Raw genomic sequence first — 19,804 nt, 5'->3', positions numbered from 1 at the left:
AGAGTGGAACATACTCTCAGAAGTCATGACAAGTTCATTACTGCCATAAGAAATTTTCAAGAAAATCTCCACTTGTAAATAGATCTTTCTTGCACGTGCACACATGTTCTGCCAACTAGAAATCGGTCCTATGGTTTAAATGGTTGCGAGGTTTGAGGGAATTCCTAGTCATCGTACTCCAGGATGAATTGCTTCAGTTGGGTGATCAGTTCCTTCTCCCCTGAGCTGTCTGAAGGCTCACTAAACGGATGGGGGAGCTCTAATTGTGGCCACAAGATAGTAATTTTGGAATGTGGAACAGGTGGAGAATAAGTGAGACTTCTCAGGCGTATTAAGTGATCTGGAAGGGAAAGGAGGGAACTGGCCATTCCAGGGTAGGAAGAACCAGAAAGGGAAAAAGAAGATGTTTTCACTGACTCTGCAAATGTCCCGAGGGTCTGTCTGGACAGGGGAACAGCGTGATAAATGCGGAGAGCTCTGGGAAGAAATTTGTTCGAATCCAAGCTTTGCTTTTTACTTTGTGTAAAACATTGATCAGTTTATTTTCGCCTTCCTGACCCTTGGTTTTCTCTTGTGTAAAATGGGTACAGTCACTGTACCTAGCCCATAGGGGTATTGCAAGAGTGAAATAATAAAATTTATATACAGTATCGAGTAGTTTAGTTGCTCGGTAAACGGAAACGTCTGTCTTGCCCCAAAGAAACCAAAATGCTTTCCAGAAACCAAAGTTTTAATGTACTAAAATTTTGGAGATAAGCTCTTTCTGCAGTGCTGGGTGTTCACTGTGTACCTAACTTCTTGTCAGGGGGTTATTGTGGTTGTTCATTGTGTGCCAAACGTATGTGTCCCTCCAGGGCGTGGTAGGTGTCCAAATAAATATTTATTGAAGAAAAAATTGAAATGCCTCTAAGAATCTGAACAGCAGTGTTAACAAGCGTTAGTCTAGGAAGTGCAGAGAGCTTTATTATTTTATTTTTACTTCTGTCTACACAGCAGGCTCAGCCTGGCTGGGTCAGGCTTATTTCCCAAGTAATTAATGATGTTCACTTCTTGTTTGTGAAGCAGAGCAGTTCAGCAAGATGGTGGGGAGAAATAACTTCATTTCTGGATACTAATTCCAGTAGCAGCTGTTTTCTGCTCACAGAAATATGCCTGCGCTAACGACTTCACGCTTCCAGCAAAATCACTTCACCGCAGTGCATGCCGAGCTGTCTAAGGAGCAACGTGTGGTGTTTTTTTTTCTTTCGGGAGATGCAGAAACATGCGTCAGAATCGACTCATTCTGTTTGTGCACACATTTCTGATGACTTTCCTAGCTGAACGGCATCCTCTAGTTTGGGTGGCAGAGCATTATGTCACAGGGCTAATACCTTCATCGCTTCTGTGCAGGGAACGTGTCCAGAGCTTCCCTAGTGGAAACATTTTCAAAAACCTGCAAATGGCTTTGCCACATGCTTGTGTAAAAATGAACTCTTCTCTGTATAATGTTAACTGGAGAAAGCAATTTACAAAACAGTATATACAAATTGAACCAACCCATTTTTTCTAAGAACAGACATTTCACACACACACGTATCTTGTTAAAATCCGGTATTAACAATGACTGTCTCTGGGTGTGAAAGTGGGATTAACAAGTAACGTTCAGTTTTTTCTTTGCACTGTGTCTAGCTCCGAGTGTTTCCTCAGTGAATATGCATTCTTTTAGTGAAAAGTAAAACCTGTATGAGGACAAGCCTCAGAGTTTCAGGGTACAGAGCCAAAACAGTCTTCATTTTTGAAAGGTATCAAAATTGTATTTGGGGTAGAGCACTTGTAGCTTTTGAAAGATGCTGCTCAGCGGAGCCTGCAGGGGCCGCGGGCCCCTTCACTCATCGTTCAGATGCAGAGCCTGGGAGAACCGCATACCAGGTCGAGGTTACTTGGGGAATAATTTATTGAAAGTCTCTTTCTTGCCGTATCTTGAGTCCCTGGCCCCCAGTACAATGACCCTGGCTTTAATTCAAGCCCCCATCATTGCTCATCTGTCTTACTCTCTCGGCCTCCTCCACCAGCTGTCCCCCTGGATGCAAGTGCCCTGCAGATCTCCTGGGATGGGACAAGAGTCCTCAGCACCACATGCAGCGCCCTCCCTGCTTCTCCTTCCGCATCACCTACTGCCTTGTCCCTTGCATTCCCCCAGGTACCTGCACCTGCCCCTCCTCTAAGCCCTCACTCAGGGATGAGGCTGCCTCTGGAGCCTTATGGAAATCCAGCTCAGGCTCTGGGCCCCGCCGGGCACCAGGCACGTGCTAGGCCCGTGGTCGTGTCTGTTTCCCGTAGCTGCTGGGTGGCACAGACCACCTGTTCTTCATATGTGCTTAGATGTGGTAGAGGCTTCATCAGTATCTTCTCCAATGAATAAGTGAATAGGTGTTTCAAATAGCTTCTAAAATTTCTCTTTGAGTCAATTTTGAAAGTCAAATGACCTGAGAAGATATTAAAATAGAAGCTAATCTTGGGAACCTTTGCTCTATTTCTAACCCTTATTCTCAGAAGGAGGTGTTCTCGTGGGCTGGGGCTTCAGGCTGGTCCTGGGGGATTTTGTGTGGCTGTCTTTCCCATGGAAGCAGAAAGGAAGGAGGAGTGGGCCTTTGGTCCACTCAACCCTGGATTCCGCTCCAGGCTCTGCTGCTTCCTTTCTAGGAGATTTTAGGAAAGTTGGTTAACCTCTCTGCGCCTCTGCTTCTTCATCTTACTTAGTAAAAGAAACTTTAAATAGTTCCCTCACAGGTCATACATGAGATGGTATATGTAAGGCCCCTGGAATGCATTCGTTCATTTGATAAATATTTGAGTGCCTGCTGCAGAAAAATGTGTGCCCTTAGTGGGAAGCAAGATGAGAAGTAAATAGGAGTGAGAGGGCCCAGGAAGAAAACACAGCAGGGTGCAAAGGGGCAGAGAGTCTAGGGGGGTGGTCAGGCCAGGAAGCTCTCCTCTGGGGAGGTGCCGACTGGGAGAGTCCTGGAGGGAGCAAGCAGGAGGTGTCCCTGGGAGGCCAGTGCCCCTCACCGCCGGCAGGGAGAACAGCAGGCCAAGCGGCAGGGGCCAAAGTCAGAAGGAGCCTGGAGGTGCTGCTTGGAGGTCCTGGCACAGCCTGGGGTTTTCATTCAGAGTGTGGTAGGAATCACCAACAGTGAGGACTCAATAAATACATGTTTCCTTTCCTTTTTATCCTTTCTTGTGCTTAAACAGTATGAAAGCAGTTCCTAAACTGTTCCACAGTGTTGTATCCCAGGGCAAGTCATTTAGTCTCACTATGATTTTAGTCTGCTGAACCGCCGGGACAGATTATATCTTCGTTCATCGGTACACCTATACATTAGTACTAAATGTCGAGAGAGGACTGTGACATTTTGGCAAGTTGTACAAACCTGGAGTTTCAGTGATGGCTGGTGATTCCGAGCTTTCTGGTCCCTTGGTCCACGTACTCTGCTTCAGCATCCTGCTCCACTTCCTGGTGTTCATGGGCTCGGTACTGGCCGCATCGGCTGCTTCACCTGGCGAAAATTGTGTTCTCTGCTCTTCAGAGTCACATTTGGGGTGATAGGTCCTTTGTCTCACTGGCATTTGGGGACAGAATACTATGTACAGGCAAGACATGTCTGTGTCAAGTGAAGTTCATGTTGACGTGGCAGATGTCAGTCCAGCAGACTTGACAAGCTTCCAAGGGAGTGTCACATGTCATTGTCACTGAAGTTGTGGGTCAATCATGCAGTGACTTAAACTGTACAAAACCCTTGTCATCAGAAGCTTTCTGGTAATGTACTTGGAAGTAGCCCATGCTTTGAAATGAGAGGTGAATGGTGATATTTCATTTTCCAGGATCGGTTGATACTTAACTGAATATTTTTTCCTTTTTTAAAATTTTGTCTCTGTTACTTGGTTGTATATGTGGGTTGTTCAGAAGCAGTGGAGTCACAAACATTCAGGAAGAAAAAAGAAATCATCTGGTTAACCCTCTGTCACATTCACATGTGAATGGTGTCTCAAAAATTCTTAAGGTTTTCTCTACTTAGGTTAAGAAACTTGAAACCTCTTATTACGCATAATCAACTTAGACTTGGGAAGTTCTTCCTCACGTCTGGCTCGTATCTTCGACAATTTGAGTTCTGTGCAAATGCAAAACAGCTGCAGACCTTCCCTGATAGCAACCCTTCAGGACCTTGCAGACCATGATTAAGTCACTCCTCACCCTCTTTCCTCTGACTAAATAATGCCTTTAAACCATCTTCAAAGTTCCCGTTTTCCACTCCTTTAATCATCTGTTGATCTTCCCTAAGCTTTTCCTCATCCTTTAAATGTGGATGCCAAATTGGAACATGGTATTCTACAAAGTCTCACCAATAACCAGGCTCGCTACCTTTCCGGCCTGTCAGATGTCTTTGTCGATCATATGGGAAATCCAGCGATTTTATCAACACCCCAAAAGATGAGGGACTAAACAGTTCGTTTTACAATGGACCCAGCCAAGGTCTGTGGTCGCAGCTGCTGGTTTTGGGGACGGGGGCCTTTAGCGACCCTACGCCAGGTCTATTCTAAGAAAATGTTTCAGGCCCGCAACCTTCTGCCTCCCCATCCTGGGTTTGGCAGTCAGTCTGTAGTACAGGAATCCTTTCCCGAGCCCTGGTTTCTCTTAGGCAAAACCGTCCTGTACAGGACTTTACTTCCGGTTTCCATGTCTAAGTCACATGTACATGCAAAGAATATGAAATCCCTGGGGGTCTCACACTTCCTCTCCCCCAGCCAGAGAGCTTGCTTTGGAACTGATAGACTCAGGACAAAACGTGTTGCTTTCTGTGTCTAATCTCCTTGAAACCACAGAGGAGGATCTCAGAAGTTGTCCAGGAAGCACAGGAAGGTAAACGGAAATGAAGTGTCTGGTGCCCATTATTGAGAGTGAGAGGCTCAGCGCGTGTCGTTGAAATATTCTTGATCATAAGCCACTGATGGGACCTGTCTCTACCGTCTCCCTCTCTGCTTTCCCTAAAGGCTTAAGTCGGATGTGGGTGGAAGTGTTCCCGGCATGGAGATTTTCGGAATCATGACTGTCAGCTGGGGTAGGCATGCAGGCCTGACTAAAGAGTGCCTTGCTTATTTCCACAGACTTCTGTTCAAGCAAAGCCCCACCCAGGCACTCGGGCACTTCACCTTGGTCAGCTCCTTCCGGAAGCTGGCATTCACCATTGGCCAGCCTGTGATCTTGGACACGTGGGCAGGAGGGCCAGAAAGAGTTTTGACCAGAATGATTATGTGGCGAGACTCCTTTTAAGTAAAGCCCACATGAGCGTGACTGTTTAGATACTGCAGGCTCTGTATGAATTATGTGTGTGACCAAGAGAGTTGCTGGAAGGTGATGGGAAATCTTCATCGTCTTAACCTCTCTCCAGATTTTGGGGCTCGTTAAGCAATGTCTCATCGCTAGTAGTTGTCCTTGTACTTTTGGGAGAAGTAATGTAAATGTCGTGTTGTAACCAAAGTTTGTGGATGCCTGAGACACTGGGTTTGGGGTGATTGGTTACTGGGGTCATTTTGAGTGAATGGAGGAAGTACGCTCAGCTACATTTCACGGGAAGTTGCAGTAGTGAAAAGTGCCAACTCTTCGAGCTTGTGTATGTGTAGGTTCCAGAAAGGCACCTTTCCATGGCTCATGCCCACTCTTCACCGAAAGCGAGATGGTTTATCTCGATTCCATTCTGATTAGTCACCAGGATGTTTATACACAGTTAAAAGACATTTAGTAGGCCACCTAACATTTTTTTTTCCCTTCTCTAATGAGATTCAGAATTCCAGTGGGGTGAATTAGACCTTATCAAATTTATCATGACCCTGCACACCTGCCCCACGGGCACCAGGCCTGTGGGGAACAGCTGATGCTGCCCGTAACTTCTCCCTTTCGTCTTGTGTCCAGTCTAACAGGCAACCCGCCAAGTTGAACCTTCTCACCTGTCAGGTGAAACCGAATGCCGAGGACAAGAAGTCTTTTGACCTGATATCACGTGAGTCCGTTTTCTCCCGAGTCAGTTACTGTGCATTCTGCCACCAGCCTATTCCCGTTCTCTGGGTTGGAAGCCGCAGCTTTCCCAAGCAGGGCTCCTTGCTGTACGTACTGCACACGCAGCTCTGAGAAGAGCCCTGGGCCTCTCTGCACGGAGCCCACCTGCAGGTGGGAAGGCATAACCGTGTCAGATCTGACTGCAGTGGAGTAGAATCTAGATTTGTGCAGTAAGCCAGACCAGTTCTTGGCCACAAGTACACAGCTTTATCCCCCTGGAAGGATTTTTGTAAGCACACTCTCATTTCTCTCCTACATCTGCTGAATCAGTCTTTGGTGTGAGACCCAGACATAGGTGTTTTTTAAGAAGTCCCTGGGTGATTCTAATGTGTAGCTGTGGTTGAGATGCACAGACATAGACTTGACAACACAGGTGTGCCACTGTGTCTGTCCAGCTGATTTTCCCAGCTGCAGAATCAAGCCCTGAAAGGAAAAAAACATCTCCCTCCTTCCAAGCAGAACTGCCTTCTGACTTCATGAGTCAATGACACCGTGCTCTGTCACTGTCTTATTCCACGGGTCAGAGTGTGTTTTTCTCTTGTGATGAGGTTGCGCAGTGACCCACCCACCCCCCAACTGAAGGCCTGTATTCTCACAGTCTTCAGAGTGAGGGGAGATTGTTTTCCTCCAGTCTGGCTCCCTGTGCTTTCACTGGTCCCATGGGTGTTCACGGTAGCTGAGGAGACATCTCTTTGTAAAGCAAGAGGATGGCAGTGCCGATGAAGTGACTCACAAATATTCTGAAATCCTCCAGCACTGACCTTCAGTGTTCATCGTTCTCTATAGAGCCCCACAGGACAGGCCAACCCACAGCCTATGATCTATGTGTGTAGAGCACAAAAATACTTTCCTGTCCCTTGAAATCCTTCTGATGTAGTCCTGAGAATGGAACAAGCAGTCCCAGCCCAAAAGATGGACTCAGTTGTGAGACTCTGGGTGGAGTCTAAAGCTGGATTCTACAGCACTTACTGAAGTTCAGATTCACCATGATTTTTATGACCGTGAGACTTCTTGGGTTACTGATGAGAAAGAAATACGAAAAGTTGGAATTATACTGTGACTTCAAAAGTTAAGAACCCCTCGATTTGAGAATCCATAGGTTATTAATAATAATTATTGAATGTCTAATATGTGCCAGGTGCTTTATAAACATGGGCAAACCTCTCAAAAGCCCTGTCGGTTTCCCGTTTCACAGAAGAAAAACCTGAGACTCAGAGAGGTTCAGCAACTTACACAAGGTCTCACAGTGGTAAAGCAGGGATTCAGCCGAGATGCTTGGGCTCTAGTACCTGTGGCGTGTTCCTCTCTCTCAGGGAGATGGGGAGGGGGGCCTGCCCTGGAGCCAGTCACGTAGTGAGGGACGGGCTAGTAAGTAAAGGTGGTAAGTCAGTGGTAGTTCGACCTCAGTATGTAGAAACATTCTAGCAGATCCCACATTTTAAGGAAGAGCTTCCCTCATGTACACCTGCCCAAAGTATCCAAGCTAAGCTGCCCTCTCCTTACCTGAGTCGCAGCTTGAGGACGATCCTCCAGCAAGGCTTGAGCCCTTCTTCCCTGCAGCCTGATTCAACCAGAGGGGAGCCTGGGGCACGATGTGCCTGCTTGTCAGGGCTGCCCTGTGAGTTACTTATCATTTCTGGAAAGGAGTTTTTTAAAAAGGAAAGCCAGTGAGAGGCAAACTGAAAAGGAAAAGTAGAATACTGAGTTCGCAGGTAGCACTCTCTGATTTGTCGCCGAGATCCACTTGACCAGGTAGGGACCCGTCCCCCTTCCCACTTGTTTTTCAAAAGAAGTGCTAGGCATTCACGTGGTGTTCACAGTTATTTTGTTGTATTCTTGTTGCCCTTCAGAAGAATTATATTGACAAAGTGAATCGTGTAACTGCTAAAATGTTGCAAAAATAAAATTATATTAAAATCCTGCTTTTAATGTGTTCCCCACCCCCCAGGAACTTTCAAAATTTGCATTAATACCTAAGGTATTCTGCTTTCTAAGGTTTTGCTTTTTTCTCTTTTTTTGTATTTTAGATAATAGGACGTATCACTTTCAGGCAGAAGATGAGCAGGATTATGTAGCGTAAGTAGTTCTGAAATAACGGCACGATGCCTTACATTGAAAAAGCATCTCTGTCCTGTACAATATACCTTTAAGTTTTCTTTTTTTTTTTTTACTGAGAATCCTGGTGGTTATTTCTCGCCTCTGGGCCTTCACATGTGTCTCTCCTCTCTGTCTAGGGTGCTCAGTAAACTCAGGTGCCCCCTGCAAGGTTCTGCTCAAGCCACACCGCCCTGGGGGTTTTGCTCCCTCCCTCCTGCCCCGCACCCACTTCACACCCCTCTGGATCCCCTGGCTCAGCCCAAGCCCTCTGGAGACCTAGAGCTTCTTTTTTTATATCTTTTTTTTTTTTTTTTTTTTTTTTTTGTGGTACGCGGGCCTCTCGCTGCTGTGGCCTCTCGCGTTGCGGAGCACAGGCTCCGGACGTGCAGGCTCAGCAGCCATGGCTCACGGGCCCAGCCGCTCCGTGGCATGTGGGATCCTCCCAGACCAGGGCACGAACTCGTGTCCCCTGCATCGGCAGGGGGACTCTCAACCACTGCGCCACCAGGGAAGCCCACCTAGAGCTTCTTGAGGACAAGGACTGTGCCTTCTTCATTTCCAATCCCATCATCTGCACTTGGGAGGGGTTTATTCAGTGTTCAAGTAATTCATACCTTTTGCCTTCTCTCTGGGTGCTGATGGTAGTGATGGGGGGGAGGACTTGGTTTTCATGAAGACGTCCTGGCATCCTGCACGGAAAGATGTTTATTTTCCTCCAAGTTACAGGGAGGAATTTTCACTGCCTCATTGAGTTGTTTTCTCATGTGAAAGTGTCCAGTGAATTGAACAGAGAAATCCTTTCTCATCTCACTGTGGAAGGAGGCAGGTACAACAGAAGAGCAGCTGCGTGTTTAAAGGCAGGCAGACTTGACTCTAGTCCAGAATCTGCCCGGTAGTGACTTTGTGACCTTGAAAAGATCGTCCCACCTCGGCCTTCTTGTCAGTAAGATGGGTTCTAGCCCTCGCTTGCAGGATTTTGAGACTTGAGGTCAAATGTGTAAAGCTTCTCATACAGTGCCCGTTGTTTTTGTTTTTACTCCTGTAAACTCAAAGTGACTTTTAAAGTATTAAAACACCGTTATGCACTATTTTGTTTCTTAATACTTTTTTTGTATGCCTGTTACTTTAAAATAATTTTAAAGTTTTTTGAAGAATTGTCAGAAATAGTTGCTTTAATTCTTGACCCTTTTGAAATGTAGCCATTTCACCAAATTTGAATTATTCCTCCAGAAAATGAATTGTCCTTTAAATATGTATTTTCAGATTATCATGGCAAACGTTTTTAATTTCTTTGTCAGGAGTTTTCAAATAAAGAGGCAAATGTGGCATAAGAGAAGGAACCCTGAAAAAAGGGTGTTAACAGAACTGTTTCCTTTTCCCAGTCTGACACCAGTCCCACTCTAGGGCCTTGGGCAAGTCACTGAATCTCTCTAGGCTTCTGTTTCTTTAAAGCATTTTAAACCCTAACTCAGAGGCTTGTTGGAGGATTATATTTCAGAAATTATAAGTATGTGGCACATAGTAGATACTGGTAATATCAGATAGCCAAAATCTCAGGATGCCGAAGGAAAGCAAAATAGAGGCTTCTGCAGTCAAGTGAAGACTCCAGCATCATCAGTGCTGCTGCTAAGTGCACAGTGATCTGCTGTGTGGAACCCAGATTCTTGACTTGTTTTTAAGAGAACAATTTCTAGTTTATAACTTGAGACTAATGATAGAAGAAAATATTATTTAACTTAAAAGGTATTAAATGCCCACCCCATCCCCTCCATTCCTGAACAGTTGTTGGGTTTTCTGCTTCATAGCAGAAAAGCTAAGCTGTGCGATCTTTTTCCTCACAACAGTGAGGGTGAGCGCCACCTAGAGTCAAAGGTATGACTTGCAGTTCACCTATTCCAGGTATTAATACTCTGCTTTGGTTTTTAATCCTCATTGCTGTCTCTATTACTTATTCAAATGAAATGAAAAACATTTCTAAACCACTGTTTGTTCTCATTTTTTTGTTGATTTTCTTCTAAAAAAGTTAATTTGGCTTTGGTTCCTCATTCCTGAAAGTAATACAACTCATTATAGATTCAAACAATTACAGAAAAATAGAGTCAAGCGTTCCATCTGTTTTTTTCTACAAAAAATCACTCAGAGACAACCGGTATTTTGGTGAGTTTCTTTCTATCCCTTTTTTCCCCAAACAAAATATATAATTCACAAATACATTTAAATTTGAGATTATGTCATATGACAGTTTTTTTTCCTTTTTATTTCACGAAACATTATATTGTGATCATTTCCCCAAAGTCATCCAAAAATGAGTTGGAAACTTAAATTTCAATACCTGGTTAACTAGTCCACTTTGTGGTTATTTCAGGCTTTGCTAATCAACCCCTGTTATTGGGTATTTAGGTTGTTTTACGCATAGATTAGTAGCAAAGGGTTATTTTGTTGGGTACATATTGTGGTCATGCTGCACATATATTTTAATAGCCTGCACTTTTCATTCCATAAAATAAACATCATGTGTTTCCATTGTTAATGTACCTTTTTCATAAGCATGAATCTTCATGGAAAATGAAATACCCCTTCACTTTCACTTTTAAGTGCCCCCGCTGACATGGACTCCCAGGAAACAATGCCTTTTGCTAAACTCCCTTTCCTGCCTCCTATTCCTTTCTCACCTGTTCTTTCTCATCCTTGCACTAGGCTGGTCCCACTCTGAGTCCTCTTCGTTCTGACGTTCCCTTTATATTCTGTCTCCGTGGAAACGCAGGCGCCTATGTGTTCACGCAAGCCCTTGGTCATTGATACCCTCTCATCTGTTCCTCTCATCTCGCTAGCTCTCTCCTGTGTGTTGTTTTCCATTCTTTGTATTGCTATGGGGAGGTCTCTTTTGCCAGTTCTGCATGAAAACAGATTCTTTTGCAGGGGAAGGAGAATGCAATGGCCAACCAGGCTCTTATGTCTCCTCCTCCTGTTTCTGACAACAGGTGGATATCAGTGCTGACGAACAGCAAAGAAGAGGCCCTCACCATGGCCTTCCGTGGAGAGCAGAGCACGGGGGAGAACAGCCTGGAGGACCTGACGAAAGCCATCATTGAGGACGTCCAGCGGCTCCCAGGCAATGATGTCTGCTGCGACTGCGGCTCGTCAGGTATTTGCCCCCAGACTTGAGCCGCTTGTTAAACATCCCTTCTCTTCCTGTAGAATATAAATAAGCAGGTTATTAAAATGCCTTAATCTCCTTGTGGACACAGACACATGTATGCCCTAGAGGTGGGTGAATTGTCCCACCTCTGAGTGCTTTCACCCCTGCCGTTTGCTCTACCTGGGAAGCTCTCACCTGCTCTCCCTAAATGGCACCTGCCAAAATGCCACCTTTCCCGTAAGGTCCAGTTAAATGGACAGTAAGGGGAGAGCACTGGACACGGAGTCCATCATCTGGTTTGGAATCACCCGCCCGCTTCTCAGAGCCTGGACAACCTCATACTAAGTCCCTTTCCTATTCTGATCTTCAGTTTCCTCATCCTGAAGGTGGGGTAACAAACCTCAGCTGTCATGAGGGCGTAGTGAAATGGCGTATATGACACTGGCTGGCACGCGGTACCTTCCGTTCAGTAAAACCTCCCCAGCCTCTGTATCACACTGGTGTCCCCTTGCTCCAAATTTCTGTTCTCAAATGGCATCTGTGTTACTTAGGTATTGACAGTAGCTAACATTGATCGAATGCTTACGTTATAATAAGGATTGTGATATTTGTTTTGCTGGTCTTTACGTACTGAATCCTCACAGACTCTCTCTGAGCAAGATAACTAAAATTATCCCCATTTCACAGACGAGAAAACTGGGGGAATCAGAGAAGTTGATTGACTTGCCTGAGGTCACACATCTAGTAGTGGTCAGAATGTCGTGCAAACCTATCCTTAAGCATTATGATCTCCTTTTTAATTGTTTTACTAGTGCAGATGGGCTCCTGTGTACAACAGGCCATAAGCACCTCAGAGGCAAGTCTCACATCTTCTGCTTTTGTGTACGTGTGTGATAGTGACTGACACAGTGTCAGGGAATGGCAGAGGAGGGGAGGCTCTGCTCTGGGGCCCTTGGGGGTTGTAGAAAAAGCTATCTTATTACCAAGAGGTGCTTGTGCAGAAGCCATAACCAGGATGACAGGTTAAGTTGGGTTGTAGCGTGGAGGTTAACGATGGCTGTAGAACCCAGTCCCTTGTGAGCTGTACTTAGAAGGCCTTTAATCTATCACTGTCAGGATGGTTCCTCGGCCTCCTGGGCAAAGTCTTTCTCACATTTTCACAAAAATAAAGCACTGAATTTTATTTTCAATTCAGTATTGAAGGGATAGTTTTAAAATTTGTCTTAAAATTTGCTCTCTAACAAGCTATTAGTTTTTATAATAGCTTGTTATAAAGTTTATAAGTTTATAAGTTTGTTTGTTATAAGTTTAGCCCCTAGGCTAAACTGCAAGCATCCATTTCTTCCATTTGAATTTTTCCCTTACAGTTTTTAACAAATTTTACTACTGTTTTAGCTTCCTCTGTAGTTGGCACACTAAAAATTAGATATCTTGTCTTCAAAATCCTTTCCACAGAACCCACCTGGCTTTCAACCAACTTGGGGATTTTGACCTGCATAGAATGTTCCGGCATCCATAGAGAAATGGGGGTTCATATTTCCCGCATTCAGTCTTTGGAACTAGACAAATTAGGAACTTCTGAACTCTTGGTAAGTAGTGACCTGTCATGAATATATTTAGTATATTGCTTTGGGGGTTTTTGTTTCTGCTGAGTACAAAGAATTCTAGTTCCTGAATTTAGTGAATTTAAATAGGTATTTAAAATGTAAATTTTGTGGTATGTAACATTGACTGTTTCTACTTCCTGATTGAAGAACTGGCGAATCATACATTTCTATAATTAGCTCCACTGAATGGCTCTTTTCTTCTAGGATAGGCTTTTTCAAAGCTGCTTTTCTTCTTTTGGAATAGTTTTTATATGATTCACTGTCATAGCAGTAAAGGGAGTTAGATGTTGAACTCGCATGTTCACTTTATCTAGTGGCTTATGTTATTAAAGATAATGACCAAAGAGTTTTCCTCTATTTTTACTGTTTGTAAGTTTGTAAAAGTACACATGAATTGAGAGTGGCCTGTTACCTACTGTCATAAACCAACCACTCCTTAACCCACAACTTCTTTAGGTAGTCAGGGAAAAAACTGTGTGCCGTTATGGTGTATAGCTTTATAATATGGAAAGGGGACCCTCATCAGGTCCAAGTTAAACTGGTCCCACAGTTCACCAAATGAAGGAAGGAAAGGCCTACTTATGGCATCTCCTATAATACCTTGTGGCCATCAGTCCTGTCTTGCATAACTGGAAGGCTGGTGCCTGTGAGAGAGTCCTTCTACTAAGGGTGAAAGGGTTCGAAGTAAAGTAGGGCTTCTCCTCACACAGGAGGCTCTTGATCAGGACCTGAGTGCGCCTGGGACTCAAAAAATCTGAAAGCCTAGCTTATCACTAGCCTTGCCGGGAGCAAAGTACCCCAGAGTCAGGGCAGGTAGTCACCCAGCCAGCAGCCTTTGTCATCTGAGCACCCATTAAGCAATGGTGGTCTGTCTTGTGTTGCATGAGCCCCTTGATTTAGGAAGTATCCTCCTGATACACGGCTCCCTGTTCACTTCAGGGTCATCGAGAAAAGGCTCAGACCTAATACCTGAAACGTTCTTCTTTAGTATGAAAATGGTGTCAGTCCATCGTAAACACTTAACTATGTGATAAATCCAAGAGACCTGATCACATGAGTGTTTCCTAAACTTCACATCAATCCCCAAATTATCTCAATGACCAAAAGCCTTTCAGGACAAATTTTCTTGGAAGGGTCTTGAACCCAGAAGCAAAATGGTTCCTGGGGCCTCTTCATTAATCGCCTGCAGCATCTTAATTGGTGCCCCAAATATAAAGGAATCCTGCAGCATCTTAATTGGTGCCCCAAATATAAAGGACTCCTGCAGCATCTTAATTGGTGCCCCAAATATAAAGGACTCCTGCAGCATCTTAATTGGTACCCCAAATATAAAGGACTCCTGCAGCATCTTAATTGGTACCCCAAATATAAAGGAATCCTACATCCTTTTCTGTTCAATAACAGTAAATCTGCTTTATCTAGAAATGAGTTGTGATGGTAATTGAAAAGCTGTTGCTGTCCATTAAGCATTTAACCTAGATTCATATTTGGAATCTGCTCTGTCTAATCTCATATAGTGTGTGCGTGTGTGTGTGTGTGTAGGACCACATCCTATTCTAGTCTAACGTTTATCACATTATGTTTGTGAAAATGATTAGTTTTCTTATCCATGGTTCCACTAGTCCATTAGCTCCTACAGCAGGGAACATGGTTTACCCATCTCTGTATTTCCGGTGCTCAGAAGTTCAGTGCCTGGCGCAGAGTACGTGCTCCGTAAGTTATCTGTTGACCAGGTGGATGGGCAGTTTGTATTTTGAGTCAAATGAGGGAAAATACGTATTCAGAAATCTCAAAAGCAAATAATAGGAAACTTTTAAACTAGTAGTAAGGAGTTTGCTATATTGTGTTTTGTTTATGTTACAGCTGGCCAAGAATGTAGGAAACAATAGTTTTAATGATATTATGGAAGCAAATTTACCCAGCCCCTCACCAAAACCCACCCCTTCAAGTGATATGTAAGTACTTCTAATACAATGAATTCTTTATTGTTCTATAATTGTTCTTCTACTCTCCCCAAAACTTCTCAGTGGTTGTAGTATTTTTTTTCCCCAGAGGAAATTTCATTATGAGAAAAAAGCAGAGAAATGTAAAGTGTCTGAGACATATTTCTGGAATGACCCGATTATTTTCATCATCACCTTTCCCTAGGTAGTTGCAGCTGCTCTGTGGAGGGTAAATCTTCGTAAGGACAATTATCTCTTAATCCTCACATGTTGTGATAAATAAGAGACATACAAAAGCAACGGGAGATTCCTGTCAGATTGGCGAAAAGCCAAACGCTTAACAGCCCACTCAGGCAGACTGTGGGGAAACAGACATCTCCTCTCCTGTGTTGTTGGTGGGAGTACAAATGGTGCACTATCCGTAAGGGACAAATTAGCCATTTTCATCACGATTATAGATTTATTTATTACCCTGACTCAGCAACGGCACTTCTGGGAAGTTCTTCCTGTTCTGTAATGGAGAAGGATTAGGAACAAAGCAAGTGTCTACCTGTAGATACAGGATGAAATATTCTGTGGTATGACCACACAGCGGAACCCCTTGCAGATGTAAAAAGGAATAGGAAGCTTCTTCTGTCCTGATCTGGGATGATCTCCAGGATGACTGTCAAGTGAAAACATCAGGTGCAGTGAGTGCAGTGTTCACGGCACGCTGCCTTTGGGGCAGGGAAGGGTGGAGGGCGTGGGAACAAGTGCACAGAGGCCCCCACACCCCCGACCCAGGCACCCTGTCCAAACTCAGGAGCCAGATTTTGGGTACTTCTACTGATTAATCCCTCACTGTGAACTCTCGCTACTCATCATCTGGACTCAGACACCAAATAGATTTAGACAGTGAAGGACACACATAAACATATGTATTTATTTAAACTTGGGTTTGCTTGAAGAAACACTGACAGATACCCAGGAAACTAATAAAAGCGCTTCCTCCGGGGTGGGCGTAGGACCCCCTCAGTCAACGCTTTCTGATGTCATTTTTATTGTTGAGTCATTTGAATCTTTAAGCATATTCAAAAAGGTTTACATTGAATTTACACTTTAAACTTTTAAATCCTGTGGATAAATAGGAGAAAAGAGATTTAATTCCGACTCGAGTGATCAGGGAAGCCTTTGTGAAGGAGACGCCAGCCTAAATGTTTTGCCAGCCTCTCCTGGGTGGTTGGTTATTCAAAGCAAAGCACCTTATGGGGCACATTCGAGGAACATGTTTTCTTCATCCTGCAATCTCGAAATTCGATCTCCCAGAGGCCTCTTGGCATTTGTCTTTTCTTGAATTAGACAAATGCATATTGTACGTTTAGGCTGTGCCTCATGTTATGTCAGATGCTGGGGAAACGTCAAAACACAAACTAGATATAAACCCTGTCTTCGTGACACCTAGAGCCTAGAGAGGAAGCTAGGTGTTAACCAAGAAACTAAACAGTGAATCATTCAGTCGTAGTCGTGGTAAGTGTCACAGAAGAAAAGTTAGGGATGTTGGGGGCCTATATTGAATATAATCTCCTAAGCTCATCTAGGGGAGCGTCTGGCTTAACAGCAACCTTCAAGCATCGTCCTAGCACAAACACTGCTTGGGTGTCTTTTTCACACTAATGAGCTCAAATTACACTGAGAACTAGGGCTGTCCGAAGCTAGTTTGATCATAAAACAACTGCAGACAAATGTGATCCGTGGGTTACTTCACAGATGTGGTAACAGTGAGTGCTCAAGCACACACGGCCCAGTCTTGCCCACACCAGTGTTCTTGAAGTGTTTACGTGACCCAGACCTCGAAGGCATTTCTTTAGGATAAATCTCATAACAACATGGGTTTTTGTTTCCTGCTTTTCACGTGGGAGACAGCATCAGCGCTGCGCCCCGTCAGCTCTGTGGCCTCCGTCAGGCCCGCCCCTTCAAAGAGCTCATGATTCTCCAAATCTCTAACGTAGCCGCTGTTGCCAGACTCCGGGAGTTCGGATCCACTTCCTAACCTGGGATCTTGGGCAAGTAGCTTTGACTGTCTGAGCCTCAGTTTCCTCATCTGCAAAGTGTGTCAGCCCCCTAGGGCGTGGGGAGGACTAATGAGAAGAGCTTAGAGCAGCTGTGGGCATATAGTGAGTATTTACTGCTGCTGTCATCATTATGGTTGTTATTCTCTCATTTGGGCACAACCGAGAGGAATGGAGTGAATCTCCTGTAACATGATTAAATCACTCACATATTTTATTAAGCAACTTCTGTGTTCCAGGCACACTTTTAAGTGCTGAAGATACAGTCAGTAGTGAACAAGGCAGCTCCTGTCCTGCTTACATTCTCACTGGGGTGAGGAAAACACAGGGAATGAGAAAGTAAATAACCTAAGTTCACATGGTAGTTGGTGTCAGCAGGAAAACATGACAGGGTGAGGGGTTGACGTGTAGGGGGTCAGGGAGCATCTGAGGACCTGACATTTGAGTTGAGAACTAGAGGGTATGATGGACAGGTGTGAGCGAGCAGGCCAGGCAGGTGGACAGTAAGTGTTGCTGCCCTGAAGGGGGACAGGCTTGGTGTGTTCACGTGACAACAAGAAGGCAGGTGAGGCTGCAGGGCACTGAGCCAGGAGAGTGCTGGGAGATGCCACAGAGATGGGGCCAGACACGTAGGGTTCTGCAGGTCGTGGAATGGTTTCGGATATTATTATTCTAAGTGTGATCAGAAGTTGTCAAACAAAGGGAGTGACATGATAAGTTATGTTTTAAATGGATCCTTGTGGTTCAGTGATGCTCAACTGGGGAAGCTTTGCCCCCAGAGGACACTTGGCAGTGTCTGGACACATTACATCATGACCTGGGCAGGTACTGCTGGCATCCAGAGGACAGAAGCCAGGGATGCTGCCGAACAGCCTACAAAGCATGGGGTTGCCGTCCATAACAAAGGATTATCCAGGCAAAATGTCAGTAGCATGGAGGTTGAGAAACCCAGCTGTGGCTGATGAGTGAAGGACAGACTATAGGGGGTGGTGGGGACAGACTGAAGAGAAATTTATACCAGATCCACTGAGAAATAAAGATAAATTGGACTAAGGTGGTAGCGGCGGAGGTGGTGGGAAGTAGTTCGATTCAGTTCTCAATGTATTTTGAAGGGAGAACCACCGGGATTTGCTCATCAGTTTAAATATGGGGTGTTTAAGGGAATTGTCCAGATGACGCCCACGGTTTCTGGCCTGAGCATCTAGGTGAATGGCCAGTACCGTTATCTGAGCCAGGTAGGTAGGAAGGACCGGGTTTGGTGGGGGACAGAAGGAGCAAGTTGTCTTTCATCTAGAACTCTTGTCATCCAGACTTTCAGACAAGTCTGTTTCCCACCCTCCCTAGTGCCCCATGCCAGAAAGCCTTCCATTGCCGGGGGGCTAACTGTGACTAGATAGAGATAACTCTGAGTACCCAGAAAGGGTTAAACACATCCTGCCGAGTGAGAGCTCAGACACTTGCCGTAGCCACAGAATTGCAGAGCCAGGGCTGGAGGTGGTCCTCTAGGTGACCTGGGGCCAATACCTCAGTGCGCTCTGCATCTTCTCTGCTGGATTATCAGGTAGCATCTGCGTGATGCTTCCAGCCACAGGAGCCCGCCTGCAGAGCTCGCTGCAGTTTACATCTCCCTCCCTGCCATGGATCCTAGCCCTACCCGCCTTGGATAAGAGTAGAAAGGAAGCTTAGAAGTGAACCCATAGCCGTGCATCATTCTTTGTTCCATACCTGGCAGGTAGTAAGTAAGGCAGGTATGATTGCTAATACTTCACAGGTGAGGAAACTGAGGCAGAGTGAGAACTTGATTTACCCAGGGTCACGGAGGTAGCAAGTGGTATCAGACTTGCATTAAGCCATCTAGTTCTTAAGTCTGGTGTTCCATCCACCACACAGTAGCTGCCTTTCAAACTTGCTGTAAGTCACACACAGCAAGTCTCAGAAGCCAGGCTTAGGCCGTCCTTTCAGGTATCTGGAAGTCTTCCAATTCATCAGGTTACGGCCATTCTAGGAGGACTCTGACCTAAGCATAAAGGACACTCTTGAGTGTACCATCTTGGTTCCCGGAGCAGAATCTGCAACTCACCAAAGGCTCTGTGCCACCGTCAACCAGCCCAACTCTCTGCTTCCAACCCAGAATGAAAGAAAAAAGCATCAGCTCTATTTTAAACAGTGTTTCCAGGCTGTGGGATGTGGGAAACAGTAAGAGCTACCACACATGGAGTGACTATTTCTGAGCAAGAAATTTTGTGTCCCATGAATTAGAGCCCTCCTGGAAAGAGGAAAGCGCCTATTAGCGGCTGTATGTTCTTTAATTCAAAATATACCAATGAGTTATGGTCCCCAATTTCAAATGAAAAAAAAAATACTGTAGGTCATAAAGATTAAGTAGTTTACCTAACGTTGCACAGCTGGATTGCTGTAGGACTAGGATTTGAACCCAAAATCCATTCATTGTCTTTTTATTAATTGGCTCATGTAACGGGTGAGTTCAGGTACAGCTGGACCCAGGATGTCAGACAATATCATCTGGACCTTAGCTCACTCTCCTGACTCTTGTCTCTCCTTTCCTCTGAGCCAGCGTCCATTTCAGCCTTTCCCCAAAGTTGACCATCAGGCCACTGAGGTCATAGGCTCACCCCTGCAGCTGGGAGGTGGGGTCAGAACCACTTGAACTGAAGTGGAGAGGGGGTAGGTCCTGAAGAGAAGGAGAAATGCACCAGGCCCACTTGGGCTTTGGGCATGTCATCCACGGCAGGAAAGACCACCGTCTGTGTCCTTCTGGAGCTTCAACGACAGCTGTGCTGAGCCTCAGTTTCCTGTCAGTGTCTTCATTCTGTCTTTGCTAGAATAAACTTGGTCTAAACCTGTTTGCTGGAACGTTG

At 45.0% G+C, this 19,804-nt stretch overlaps 1 protein-coding gene across 6 annotated transcripts in view; it reads left to right on the top strand.

The window, feature by feature from the left end:
- Positions 1-19,804, top strand: part of ASAP1 (ArfGAP with SH3 domain, ankyrin repeat and PH domain 1) — a 348,560-nt gene that overhangs the window by 288,204 nt on the left and 40,552 nt on the right. For all 6 annotated transcript variants that reach the window (XM_060128595.1, XM_060128596.1, XM_060128594.1 and 3 more), the window contains 5 exons: positions 5,948-6,035; positions 8,119-8,167; positions 11,170-11,333; positions 12,783-12,916; positions 14,798-14,889. In XM_060128595.1, coding sequence (XP_059984578.1) covers positions 5,948-6,035; positions 8,119-8,167; positions 11,170-11,333; positions 12,783-12,916; positions 14,798-14,889 — 527 coding nt within the window. The remainder of the gene's footprint in view (positions 1-5,947; positions 6,036-8,118; positions 8,168-11,169; positions 11,334-12,782; positions 12,917-14,797; positions 14,890-19,804) is intronic.

This window comes from Lagenorhynchus albirostris, chromosome 17 (genome assembly GCF_949774975.1).
Source record: "Lagenorhynchus albirostris chromosome 17, mLagAlb1.1, whole genome shotgun sequence".
In the NCBI taxonomy this organism is placed as follows: domain Eukaryota; kingdom Metazoa; phylum Chordata; class Mammalia; order Artiodactyla; family Delphinidae; genus Lagenorhynchus; species Lagenorhynchus albirostris.
Note: the sequence above shows the minus strand (reverse complement) of the source record. Positions and strands in the feature narration are given on the sequence as shown.